This window comes from Harpia harpyja, chromosome 4 (genome assembly GCF_026419915.1).
Source record: "Harpia harpyja isolate bHarHar1 chromosome 4, bHarHar1 primary haplotype, whole genome shotgun sequence".
In the NCBI taxonomy this organism is placed as follows: Eukaryota; Metazoa; Chordata; class Aves; order Accipitriformes; family Accipitridae; genus Harpia; species Harpia harpyja.
The window spans coordinates 80,543,477-80,557,048 of NC_068943.1; the positions used below are offsets into that span (position 1 = coordinate 80,543,477).

General features: G+C 49.1%; 1 protein-coding gene across 1 annotated transcript in view; it reads left to right on the plus strand.

Moving 5' to 3' along the window:
* The window catches only part of WNT3 (Wnt family member 3), a 50,556-nt gene extending 37,966 nt beyond the window's left edge, over positions 1 to 12,590 (plus strand). The window contains exons 2-4 of the mRNA XM_052785872.1: positions 1,801 to 2,042; positions 10,685 to 10,950; positions 12,111 to 12,590. Coding sequence (XP_052641832.1) covers positions 1,801 to 2,042; positions 10,685 to 10,950; positions 12,111 to 12,590 — 988 coding nt within the window. The remainder of the gene's footprint in view (positions 1 to 1,800; positions 2,043 to 10,684; positions 10,951 to 12,110) is intronic.
* Positions 12,591 to 13,572: the final 982 nt, after the last annotated feature.

Below are 13,572 nucleotides of genomic sequence, written 5' to 3' on the forward strand. Positions count from 1 at the left end.
GTTCAGTGTCTTCAGCAGAGATGTCTCTCCTGAGCAGGTACCGTGCAATTAATTCACCCAGCTACTGTCAGCTCAGCATCCAGCCTGAGACTTCAGGCTGGATGAGCAGTTCAGGACAAGCACAGTCAACCACCAGTCTCATAAAGTGGTGGCATCTCTGACCTTGGACGTTTTCACATTGTAGAAGGACAAGGCCCTGAGAAACCTAATCTAACCTGGAAACTAGCCCTTCTCTGAGCAGGAGGTTGGACTAAAGACCTCCTGAGGCCTCTCTCCCAACCTGAATTAACTAAGGGCTATAAAATGATTGATTAGCTTACACACAACCTTCAGGTGTGGGCAGGTGGGTTAGGGAAAAACACAACAAAACTGGGAGAAGTGGTTGTTACCCCAGATGGTTGAGCTGCCATTTGAAGGGACCTCTAAAGGCTGGGCAATGGGCAGACAGGAACATCATGCAATTCAACCAAGGGACCTGGGGAGAAATAACCCCATGTACCCGTAAAGGTGTGGTGGCCGACCAGCTACAAAGCAGCATACAGAAAAAGACCTGGGGGTGCTGGTGTACAAAAGTTTGAACATGAAGCAGCAATGTGCCATTGCAGCAAAGAAAGCCATTAGGGCTGCACAAGGAAAAGCATTCAAGCAGGTAGAGAGATGAGATCCTTCCCTTCTACTCAGCGCTGGTTAGACCTCATCTTAAGTCCTCTGTGCAGTTGTGGACTCCCTGGTATAAGAGAAATATGAACATACTAAAAAGCTCTTTAATATTTGCCTATGTCAGTATCTGGACCGTGAGGTTTCTGCACTGGAAGCAATTGAGTTCATCATGTCCACTCTGCTACAGAACATTGCATGTTCTGAGAATGCTGCTCATTCACAGATTTGACCACATGTTCTGGAGTGACACTGCAGGATGGTCTGGATCCTAAGCAAGGCAGTAGCTGTAGGACTATCTTTGTTTGTGTGTAATAGCAGGTATCTCAGTGCTTCTTTAAGCAAATATGTGTCTTCACCCTTCAGTGACAATTTCTGGCCAAATAAGGAATTTGACCCACATATTTAATGCTGGGAAATTGGCAGGTGCTTGGACCAGTAGGAAAAGTTCCTCTCAAATCTGCCCTCCAGCACCTTCACCATGTACCAGCACATCTGCCCAATTCACAGTTGCAGCTAGAGGCTGGTGTCCATCAGGGTGGAACTGTTGTAGTTCAGTTTCTGCTGGGACCACCTGCACAGGTGTCAAGACAGGCTGGGATGCATGGCATTGATGTGCCTGACCCCAGAGCAGCCCCTCTGCAGTAAATGGCGATCCCTCTGCTGATAAACTTGGCATTGGATGGGACACTTCCCACCTTGGCCACAATTCAGAAGCTCTCATGTCAGTGTCTCCTGACAGCTGAGGCGCACCAGGGTATTCCCCAGCCTCCAGGCGTTGCTTCCCTGGATACAGCTCCTTGCAGGTCCTTTGTCAGATCCACCAGCCCCATGGGGATGTCTCAGATACTTGGGAGTACACCGAATGGCTCTTGGTGCCTCCATGTAGAAAGCTGAGTCCCTCCTTCTGTGCCCAGAAAGGACCAGGGCGTCTTCAAGTGTAAAAGCCCTTTTCACATCAGTGCTATTCAGTAGGAACTCTCTTGTTTTCTTAGGAAATCCCTGTTTTTCAGCACTTTGTCTCCCTTAACTATTGGTTCACCTTGGCTCTTCAGATTCCCCCTGGGGATTGGGGGGGGGGGGGGCAGGACCATTGGTGCCTGCTGGTTTCCTGACCCTCATGCTGTCCTCTGTCCCTTGCAGGTCCCTTGCACTAGGTCAGCAGTACAGCTCCCTGGGGTCCCAGCCCATCCTCTGCGGCTCCATCCCCGGTCTCGTCCCCAAGCAGCTCCGCTTCTGCCGCAACTACATTGAGATCATGCCCAGCGTGGCTGAAGGGGTGAAGCTGGGCATCCAGGAGTGCCAGCACCAGTTCCGGGGCCGCCGCTGGAACTGCACCACCATTGACGACAGCCTGGCCATCTTCGGGCCGGTCCTGGACAAAGGTAAACAGCAAAGCTGGAGGGTTGTGGGGGAACGGATTTGCCAGGGTGGGTGGATCTGTCACATCTCCACTTGGCTTTTGGATATCCTACTGGGAACACACTGGGGAAAGAGTCTGATGTCCTAGCTTTAAACCCTAATTTCTCCAATTTCTTTTTTCCAAATTTTTTGGTGTGTTACATTGAAAGGCATAATGAGGGAAGGGTCTGTTCCCATCCCAGGAGCTCTCAGTAAGGCCAGGTAGGATAAAGGACAGGAAGAGGAAGGTCTAGCCCCATTCATCCTCACATGTTCTGGAATTGTGGGCTCCACCCTCCCTGCCCAGGGCACGCAGCGCTTCCAAACAACAGGGTCCAGCAGACCCAGGGTAAAAGCCAAGGAGAGGGGTTGTGGGGGCAAGGCAGGCCCTTTGAAGCATGCACTGCCTACCCCAGGAGGCCAGTGGGCAGAAGTTTCCCTGCCAGTGAGAAGCCATGGTTGAAATCCATGGTCCTGATCAGGCTTAGTTGGGATTTCAACATATCTTTTCACAGATGAGCCCAAAACAGTCAGGGCTGGGAACAAAAAGAGGGAGAATAAATGTATTTTCCCTCTCCTCTCTCGAAACACATAGGCTTGCTCCTCTTCATCACCTCCTCCTGAAAGGCCACCTCTCTAGACCCATTGCCATGGATCAGGCACACCGGCAGTACATTGATGAGGCATAATAAATTTGGGATTCCCAGTGAGGTCACAGCCTGGGCATTACACCGAGAAAAGCGAGATGTTGGGCCCCAAGACAGCTGGGCACCTGTACCACTAGCCTGCAGCCAAATATGGCCTGAAAGGAGGGTGCTGGAGTACTTTGGTGGCAGATAACCTATCCCATGTCTCAGATGTCCAGCTAGAAAACCAAGATTTCTAAGATAATCTAAGAATGCTTAGATTAAAAAGCATTCCCATGAAACTGAACCAATGGTGGATAAAAAATTCCCCTTCTCTCCATCCCATCCCATGGTTTTTGTTGACTCCATGCCGAGTTTAGCACAAGGGACATCCGCAGATAACGTCTTGGTTTCACAGCTTCATAAATGCAACCAAAACCATTCCCGAAGCTTAGCTCCATTGGTATTGACACACACTAAGTCTCTGCAGTCCAGTGAAGTCTGCTTATTGAAAAGAAATTATTCTTTCCAGTGATGCTTTGGAAATGGGAATCTTATAGTACGACCTTTAAGAAATTGGAGAAATTAGGGTTGGAAGCCAGGACATTAGACTATTTCCCAATAGTCTCCTGGAGTGTGCATATCTCCTGGTGAATCTTACAAACCTATAATATTCTGCATATAAACAGTTCATGATATTTTTTTCAAGCTTCAATCTTTCAAGAATGGCATAGTTTCCTGAAACATCAGTAGTATATTTCAGTGAAAATTACTCATTTGGGTTAAAGTGCGATTCTTCGCAGAAATCAGGACTGTAAAGTCATATTAGAGTGCTAATAAGGACCATGAGATTCAATTCCCCTCTGTTTTGCCAGGATGTATTTTGGGGTAACTGCTGTATTTACTATCAAATAATTTGTCATCAAGGCTTGCCACACTATAACTTGCTGTCTAATAAAAGCATGTCCTAAACTTCAGCACTTACAAGATCAGAAAGTTTTAATTTTCTTAAAAATTATCATAAAAACTATCATAAAAATTTTAAACATGTTCTGAAGGAACTGTTATAGTATTCAGGCACTGAAAATCTCTCACCACCATTTCTGTCAGCATGAAAGCATTTAAAAATTGGATTTGAACCTTCCTTCCCGTAATGAGCAAACTGAACTTTGAATTTATGAAGAATATTTTAAGATTCTTTCGGCTGCAGGGACTAGAGCAAAACCTCATGCGTGGACATGCCTCAACATTTCCGTGCACTCCAAGCTGACAAAGTAAAATATCACCCATAGCTCTGAAACTCTTCTGACAGATGGAGAAAAATTATTGAGCACATTTGCTATACAGCTTTCCCAATCAAACCGTGATGCACCAATAGTCTCCTAGACAGTACTGCCAGGCAATTAGCTTGAAAAACGTATTTATTCTTGTGTCTCACTAACCTGTAAGTAGAACAGAAAAAAATAAACAGTATCATCTGCAAATAATGATACATCAAAGTCCAACCCATTTGACTGTGGTTATTATTTACATTTTTAAAATGTGCTAATGTCTTTTCACTGCTGCCTTGAAAATTAATGAGCGCAGACAGGATGGGACTCATTTCATCTATGTAGCAATGAGTAACACTAGGAACGCCTTTGCGATTCCCAAAGTTTGCAGCATGAGTAGTCACAGAAAAAACCATAACCTTTTCAGCCACTGCTTTCTCAGCTGAAGGAAGGATAACATTGGCAATAAAAAGGCTTTTGTCCTGCCCTGATAGATCTCATTAGCTGTGATGAATCTGGGGACCAACAATGCTCATCACTGCTGAGGGAGCTGTGGATAGGGTTGCTGGATGTTTCTGGTGCCTTCATAGCATCGTCTTCTCCCAAGCTGTTGTCCCATCTTCCTTAGATCCAGCAACAACAGAAATCAAGAGTTTTCAGCCCATAACCTGGCACTGAGATCTGCAATCATCGCCAGCTGCGTTTTTATGTCTGGCTGAGCCCTGAGCACCTGTGACAGCTATTGCTGTGTTCCCTTCTTGTTGACTTCCAGGACACACAGGGGTGTAACCCCATAAACTAAGAATCATAAATTAATAGCAAGACTTAAACTAAGATGACAATCACTCTTGCAGTTTGCACTGTGTATTAGGCCAATAGGCATTGAATGCTAAGCCCAAAATAGCCAGTATTTAAGCTATGATAACTACCTGGATGAAATCACCTCTAAGTATCAAAGAGCAACATTTAGGTTAATCTCATCTACTACTCCCTTAGGTAGATTGAAGCTATTTTGGAAAAAAACTTCAAAGGTGTAGTTCTCACTACCATAGCATGGAAAATCATTTCTAATACAGCCTGAAAAGAAATTGAGGATAATTTTTTTTAAAGGAGCTGCAAAAATGTTAATCACGGTTGCTTCCATTCAAGGAGAGTTTAGTCTGAAGAGCGAGGTAGTGTGCGAAAACGACGGAGCCATTTGCAGTGGTTCAGCTGTGCAGACCCTCTCGTGGCACACGTGTTCAAGTCTTTCTTGGTTGCTCCTTCTGGGCACATCATCCAGGCTTCAAGCACTGGTGTCAGTGTGGGAGCACAGGGCATCGCTCCCTGAAATAGCCCAAGGGATTCCTGCCCTCAGGTCTTCCCACAGCCTCCCATCACATCCCCATCTCACTTCTCTTTCCAGCTTCACTGCATGACTCTAATCTCTCCTTTCATAGTCTCTTGCATGGCTTCAAATTCGCAGCAAAGCAATAAACAGTAAATACAGCACAGAGAAACCCCTGAGAGACTAAAGCATTCCCATTTGGGAGCTGCTGAACACTGAACCTGGCTAACGCTTTTCCTTGGCCAACCCGATTTCCTCCCATGTCACCTACTTGAAATTCAGACTCATGAGGTTTTTCCCATAAAATATGTGGCAGCCGTAGCTGGCAAGGCTTTGGTTTCCTAGAGCCACTGATTATCTTCCTGCAAGTTTTCTTTTTTGCATGTCTTTTTTTCTAACCTGGGCTATGAAAAAAAAAAAAACCAAAACCAAAAACCAACCCCAGAATGTGGGGTAAGATCATGTTTTTACAAGCAAATTCCCCAAGATGATTTATACTGCAGGTGTGCAGTCTGGGACAAGGAGGGAAGAAAAACCTGCTTTCCCCCCTCTTTCTTCTCCCTCCCTTTTGTTTTTAAAATAAGGTCCATTTTCATTAAAGGACAATGTCTCTTCCAGCCAAGTCCTGCCCCAAAGCCAAGGTTGAGTCTACAGCCAGGTGACTTGCTGCTGCTCTGGGAGGGTGAGCAATTGCCATTCTCTGGGTTAGTGATAAAGTCCGTGATTTTGGTTAAAGCACAGTGCCCAGAAAGAGCTGGTAGTGAGTGCACGAGGCAGGAAGGCCCCACAGGCATCTGGAGACCAACCCCTGGGACAGGGAAGAGGTCTCTGAGCCGCAGGCAGGACTGGATCTGCAGGAGTGAGTTGGCAGGAGCCTTAGCAAGCTCATACACTTCCCCACATCTTGAGCGACGGGGGGAAACAGTCGTCCCCTGCCTCCTCGCACCGCGGCTGCCCTTTGCTCACTCTCCTTCTCCGGGAAGATGCCATCGATTCTCTAGAAAGGTCCTCCTCAACCCTGGTTGGGCTCAAGCCTTTTGCTGGCGATACCGGCCAGGGCAGCATCTCGTGCGTGGCTGTGAGGAGCGTGACGGCAGCGGGGCCAGGTGCAGAAAAGGCAGCTGGGCCCGGGCTGCCTTTGGGGGTCCTTGTGTGTTCGGCTAAGCCCCTGACACGAGCTGTGAAAAGGCAGACCCGCACCAAGATAACCCATGGCTTTTCTCAGCCATGACACTTGCAGTCATTTGCATCTAAACAGGGGTGTGTGGGATCAGGGGCCGTCTTGATATAAACTCAACAGCTTAAAGGGAGGGGGAGGGAAAGGAGAGAGGGAGAGAGAAAAATAAGCTTATACCGATGAGAAAGAGCTAAGCTTCCTCCCCTACTGTGAGGCAGGGCGAGCGATACCATCCCAGCGCTGCAGTCGTTTCAAATTGCTGCAGCATTCACACGCCCTTTAGCCATTCTGATCCGGTGGCGGGGGGCTGGGGAGCGCCATCAATAGGGATTTCCCAGCCGGGCTGGCGGGATTGGAGGGTGACGGCAGGACAGGGGAACATTGCCCCGTTGCTACGAGGTGCTCCTGGGGAATGCCAGTGCTCTGTGCCGTGGGTACGCTGGCCGGCGGAAACATTCTGCATTATGCTGGTAATACAGTGTGACACCGCGGGAACAATGGCAAATTGAGTGTCCCAGCAGGTAACGGGCCTGGCTGGGAGACAGTCGCAGTGGTGCACTGTCAAGACGGCTCTAATCCTCCCTCGCCAGCCCCTCCCCTGGTTCTGGGAACGCTGCTCCCGCATTTCATCTCTGGGAAATTCTCCCGGCTCCTTGCCCAGACCCAGGGGAGAATTTCAAGGCGAGGCGTTTGTGTTTGCAGCTCACTCCCCCCTGCCCCAGCATCGTGCAGAGAGCTCGCCGGGCAGACGCAGGGGTGTGTGGGGTGCCGCAGGGCAGCTGCAAGAGGGGTGCAGCTCCCCGGGGCACTTTGCATCGTGCCTCTGCCTGGCTGCGGCAGCACCAGCCCCGGCTCGGGTCCCATCCCAGCATCCGCACTCTGTACAGGGACTTACAAAACATGCAGCAACTCTCCATCCCGTGCCCATCGCTTTTTCACCACCCCCCCCATGGTGAAAAGTGAAGGCATGTCAGCAGGAGAGTGGCTCGTGTCCTCCCCCTCTGCCCCAGAGCTGTCCTGGTCTGAGGCCAGAAGGGCTCGCTAGCTCCTCTAATCTGATCTGCTTTAGATCATAGGCCACCCAAATAGCCTTTGTCAGGCTGAAACACTCCAGTTGGAGCAGTGATCTCCAACCAGTGGCCCGTAGCCCCCAGTGGTCCCACTATAAGTGATTGGGGAAAGATATCTAATGAAAACCTCGGTAGGTAGAGGCTGGATCTCTGCTGGCCTATCGGAGGTGAGAAGGGCAAGGAGGGAAGAGTTTGAATTAAAAAAAAGTGAAAACCACAGCATGGTCCCACTGGCAAAGACAGGATTGAGCAGCCCTCATTTAGGATCACATTTGGCATCTAGACCCGAGTTCCCCACGCTGCAGCAGAGGAGAGATGCGCATTTCTGCAGCTGGCACATACCCAGGAGCTGCCTCTTTCAATTGCCTGCATGGGATGAAATTAGCTCAGTTTGAGATGCCTGATTTTTGGAAGCTAGACCCCACCTCCGCAGAGAAGACTGCAGGCCAAGGAGCAAGACCTGGTGCAGCAAAGATATCCCCAGGGCACGAGGCAAGAGCAGGTGAGGGATGCATGGGGCAGTTGAGAGGATGGTTCATGGCTTCTGCTCTGGAAGGAGGGGATTGTCTCCAAGGTCATCACTGGTCTGAGCCAGCTGAAAATTCTGGCTTCATCCCACATCCATTGATGACTGTCCTGATCATTCGGTCAAGCTACACCCATGAGGCAGCTGGAAACACCTCCTGCAGCGCACCCAGGGCACCATCTACCAGCAATGGTACCCCAGACACTGCAGCACTGACCACCTGCCTTCAGCACCTCCTTGGTCTCCTGCACACTGGGTGGGAGGTTGGACTGACTCCAACATCTACTCTGGATTTACAGACCTAAAGTCTCCATCTTTATAAGATGGCACATAGGGTTAAAGCACTCCAGTGTCATTCACCAGGGTGCTGTACTTATGCAGACTCTGGCATACCAGAGAGGCTCTGTACCAAAAGATGTTCACAAGGAGAAAGTTGAGACTGAGATATTATTTTGAGGGTGCTTGGGAAAGTCTGTATTTAGGACAGCCTTATTGAAGTCAATGGTCAAACTCCTGTTGATTTCAAAATTAGTAGAAATAGTGCAACACTGTCTGCTTTATATAAAAATTAAAAAAAAAAACAAACAAGAAACCTTTAAAAACATCCTGAGCAGAGCTCTGTAGCTGAACCGCCAGGTCACTACTGCAAGAATCCAGACTCCAAGTCCAGGGACCAAAGTTTGTGTCACTCTGCTGAGCAGGGAAACACACGGGGGACTTGCCAGTCTGTGTCCTAATGCAGGAGATAATCTCTGAGCTGTTCTGAGCTGTGGTAGGACTTGCTCTCCTTCAGCCCCAGTCAGTCCTCAGCTGGAATGGAGCGTTTGCTTCTGTTCTCCCTTATAGAGAGAGGAATCAAACCCAGCAGCAGATGCAGAGATGGGCAGCCAGGGCGATGAGTGTAATGGACAACATTTTATGGAAAGACTTAACAAATATGGCTCTTTGAGCACAGTAAAATGGAAGTTTTGCTCTCTGCAAGCACCATGATGTACAGGGGCCATTAAAAGCTACTTGAAGATGAAAGTCAATGTGAGCACAGGAACAAAGGATATAAATTGGCTGGGCTTTAATCTGGGTTGAAAATTCAAAGTTAGCTATTGTCCTGCTTTCAAACCAGTGGAAGAGCCATCAGCCACCAGTGAAAAGACCAGCTCAGTTCAGAGCATGTAACGACTTCTTCAACGGCCTCCTGAAGAGTTACCATACCAAGATACATAATGCAGGAAATACCCTTTCAATTTGACAGTGTATTGTCCACTTACAGACAGAGTCTAAGACTCCCAAAGTCTTACCCTCTAAAGCTAGGTTTAGGTCTTCTAGGTCTTTTCACAGTATTGTTATTTGGTGCTTCTAATATCTCCCAAGTTTCCTCTGGTAGTAGCAGGCCAAGAAAATCTGTCTTGATGGCTCCACACCAGCTGCTGCTTTGGGTGTGCTATTCAGAACAGCCACCCATGCTGCCACCTCAGGGGTGTGCTTCCCACCCATCCTGCTTGGTCTTGTTGTCCTTCTCAGACCCAGCTGGCTATAACATCCAGCCAATGTAAACATCTTTATGGCTTCTGGTGGCTTCCCCATACCCGTGTGCATTTTGGCTGCTGCTGTCTGAAGTCCAGGTCAGGGCCCCACAGAATGACAAGGGAAGGGGAGGGCTTCAGAGTCGCCCTGCCATGGTCACCAGTGGAAGAGGTGATGGACAGAGATGCTCCAGTTCCGCAAACCCATTGCACCTTCATCTTCATGTGGATTTTCTGTTTTGTCCCCACCTCCTGCCCAGGTATCTTTGTTCTGCTGAAACATTTTCTCTCTCTTAGCACAGAGGATCCACACATACTGCCGTTGCCAGCTCCCAGTCCACCTAGGCATCCTGGGCAATTTATTTCACCCCTTCTTCAGCATTCAATGCTTTCAGGATTTTCTCCAGCTTTGCTACTTTGGGCCTGCCGAAATTCATTCACTGCAACTATGTACCTGGAGCATGTCAATAGTTACAGAGTCAAAGAATAGGCTTGAGTTTTGTCTGCTTCGATTTCCTCTGGGAGTGTTCAGTAATTAATGAGCAACTTCAAGGTTATCTTCACACCCTCAGCTGGTTTTATTCCATTGCTGTAAAGTCACATGTTGTTTAGTCTAGATACATTTAATAGTAATTACTACCTCTTAGGCTTTGTTCTGCCATTGTCTGTCCTGTATCATCTGAAACCCTTCCCCATTTCAGGATGTATATGAGCTTCTTCAACTCCCCTTGGACTAACTCCAAGCGTGGAGTCCCTCTCTGGGTTTCCAGACCAGGAATTACTCCAGTAACTCTCTTCTGAGGCCCCTCAAGTTCTTACTGATATTTTGTGCACCCATCAGCACCTGTGCTGAATCAAATCCTGCACCCATTGTATCTGGGGAAATGCTGCACTTGTCATACACAGAGCTGGAATTACAATTGTCTCCCACCTGCCTGCATGCTTCAGAAGGTGATGCCAGCAGCACCTGATTCAGAAAATGTTCATTAAAAAATTAATAAAATAACTTTTTGCTTTTTAATGAGATTTAGATGATGCTGAAGGAGGTTGGGAAGGAAAACAAAAGCATTATGTTGACTGATAATCCCATGGACTCTGTTTATTCCCAGCCACACGAGAGTCTGCCTTTGTCCACGCCATCGCATCTGCAGGGGTGGCCTTCGCTGTAACCCGCTCCTGTGCTGAGGGCACGTCCACAATCTGCGGCTGTGACTCCCACCATAAAGGACCTCCAGGAGATGGCTGGAAATGGGGGGGATGCAGCGAGGATGCCGACTTTGGTGTGCTGGTGTCCCGGGAATTCGCAGACGCCCGAGAGAACCGGCCAGATGCCCGCTCAGCCATGAACAGACACAACAACGAGGCCGGCAGGACGGTGAGTGCCCAGCAGGTCCAGAGCTGGTCGTCCATGCCTGCATGGATGGCCCAATCTGGCTCCCCCTGATGTAATGGGACCATATAATGCCTGGGAAGGAGATTTCTAGGATTATTTTCCAGGGCACAGCATTTCCACTCTCTCCAAAGAGATGGGTGGGGGTTAAGAAGAGCTAAAACATGCCTTGAGTCCAGCGCAAGCATCTCCCAAGGCAGTGCATAGAAACCCAACTCAACCACCCAAGACCCCAGGTCAATGGCGAAGAGGACTTTCCGCCCAAGCTACTCCTTCCTGCATGCTCCCCGTTGTAACATTGTCCCACCCAGCAATTCGTTGGACTAGATGATGGTCATCAGTCCCTTCCAGCTGAAATATTCTATTCTATTCTTGCTATCAGCAGGTACCTGGGCTACTGCCTGCTCTAGGTCATTTGCAAACCCAGTGTGCTTTAACCGTGTTACGGCGAGACCTTTCAAACAGTGCTTGAAGCAAACACTAGATACCGCTTTTCAGTACCAGAGCAGGCAGAGGTGGAAGGGTAGAAGCTTGAATCTCTAACTTGTGTTAATGACTGACAGCTTCCTGTAAAAAAAAAAAAAAAAACCACTCTAGTAATTTTAACAAAAATCACTGATTATTTTGCTCCACACAGAAGAGGTTTCTAGGGAAAAGAGAGCATCATGTCCTTGGATTCACAAATTCATTTACTTTCTAGTGAAAACTGTCAGACTCGGGGCGTAAAATGAAGAGTAGTTAGCAAAGCTAGGACAAGGGGATCAGCCTACATCCACATGTGTCAGAGACATCCTCCAATACTCAAATTCTCTGGGCTCTGATTGCCCACACACACATGACAGGGAGGACCCCATTGAAAGGATCGGACCTTGGGATTAGATTAGATTGATTAGATTAGATTGGATTGGATTGGATAAATGATTAGAGCAGACGCCTGTCTCAGTCATGCTCATCTAGTGCGACGCCTCCTTCTAGAGATGTTTCTGCCGCACACCAAAGCTCCCAAGCGTTTACAACTAGCCTACACCTTCCGGACCAAGCTCAGATCAGACTTTTAAATCCAGGTAGCAAAGGCAGGTGATTGAAAGCAAATGCTGAACATCATAAGCTGCTGTTGACCACCTTGTTTTCTCTCCCCCTGACAGACCATCCTGGATCACATGCACCTGAAGTGCAAGTGCCACGGTCTCTCCGGAAGCTGCGAAGTCAAGACCTGCTGGTGGGCCCAGCCTGATTTCCGGGCAATTGGTGACTACCTGAAGGATAAATACGACAGCGCCTCTGAGATGGTGGTTGAAAAGCACCGAGAATCTCGGGGATGGGTAGAAACTCTTAGGGCCAAGTATGCTCTTTTCAAGCCACCAACGGAGCGGGATCTGGTCTACTATGAGAACTCCCCCAATTTTTGCGAGCCCAACCCAGAGACGGGCTCCTTTGGGACGAGGGACAGAACGTGCAACGTCACCTCCCACGGGATCGACGGCTGCGACCTGCTGTGCTGCGGTCGTGGCCACAACACCAGGACTGAGAAACGAAAGGAGAAGTGTCACTGCATCTTCCACTGGTGCTGCTATGTGAGCTGCCAGGAGTGTATACGCGTCTACGATGTCCACACCTGCAAGTAAACGTAGGTAGGTCTCCAACTGATGGGAGGTTGCTCCAGAGCAGGGCCAAGGGGTCCATCAACCCTGTGATCAGCCCCCACGTGGTGGCCTCACACTTCAGAGGATGGCATACAAAAATCCTAATGCCCTTGGTCAGGGCAGGCACCCTCACACAGCCAGCACCAGCGCTGCAGAGAAGGCTCTTGGCATCTCACCCACACAAGGCAGTCCAAGGCTAGACCTGGCGCTGCAGACACGTTAGATCACTGATCTGCTGACTTCTCTCAGGCTGTTTGGCAGGACAGACTGTCTAGGGAGAAGCAGGGGCAACAGAGGTCCAGGTGAGGCACGGCCACACCAGTCAGTGTGCTGCTAACACAGCATGCACACCTTCCAGCTCTGTCCTCCTCCGGAGGTCTGGCCCATGCAGATGCCAATACAGGGCGTTCAGGTCAGGTGGACCACAAAAGCTGAGCAAATACAGGCTCCCCTGCCTGCTGGCACGGCCATCCTGGTCTCAGCAGATTTGGCGAGGAGGAGGAAAGGGACCAACTCCCCACACCAGCCAGGCTCCTTCCTTCCTGCTCCAAGGAGATGACATTGGACAAAAAAACCTGAGCACATGACCAGAGCCTTACAGCCAGTCTCTCCTTTCACCTCCCCTTTGCCCTCTCTACTGCCCACAGCCCCAGATCATCTCCTATAATCCCCCTGAGGAGGACGGCAGGAAAGCAGAGCCCGGAGCTGATCCTCTGGCATTTGGCCCAGGCTAAGAGCAGAGCACACACGGTGAGGCTGCCACCTCGTACATGGGGATGCATCACTACTCCGGCAGCATCCTTGCTGTGCAGCTGCCCAAGAGACATTTTTAAAGATATAGGCAGATCAACCCAGTTGATGCACCTATTTACTAAACGTTCCCTGATACGATGTTGTATCCCAGAGCGAGCTCAGAGCATCTCTCTGGGGACAGGGTACCCACCAGGGGAGCTGCTACACCAGC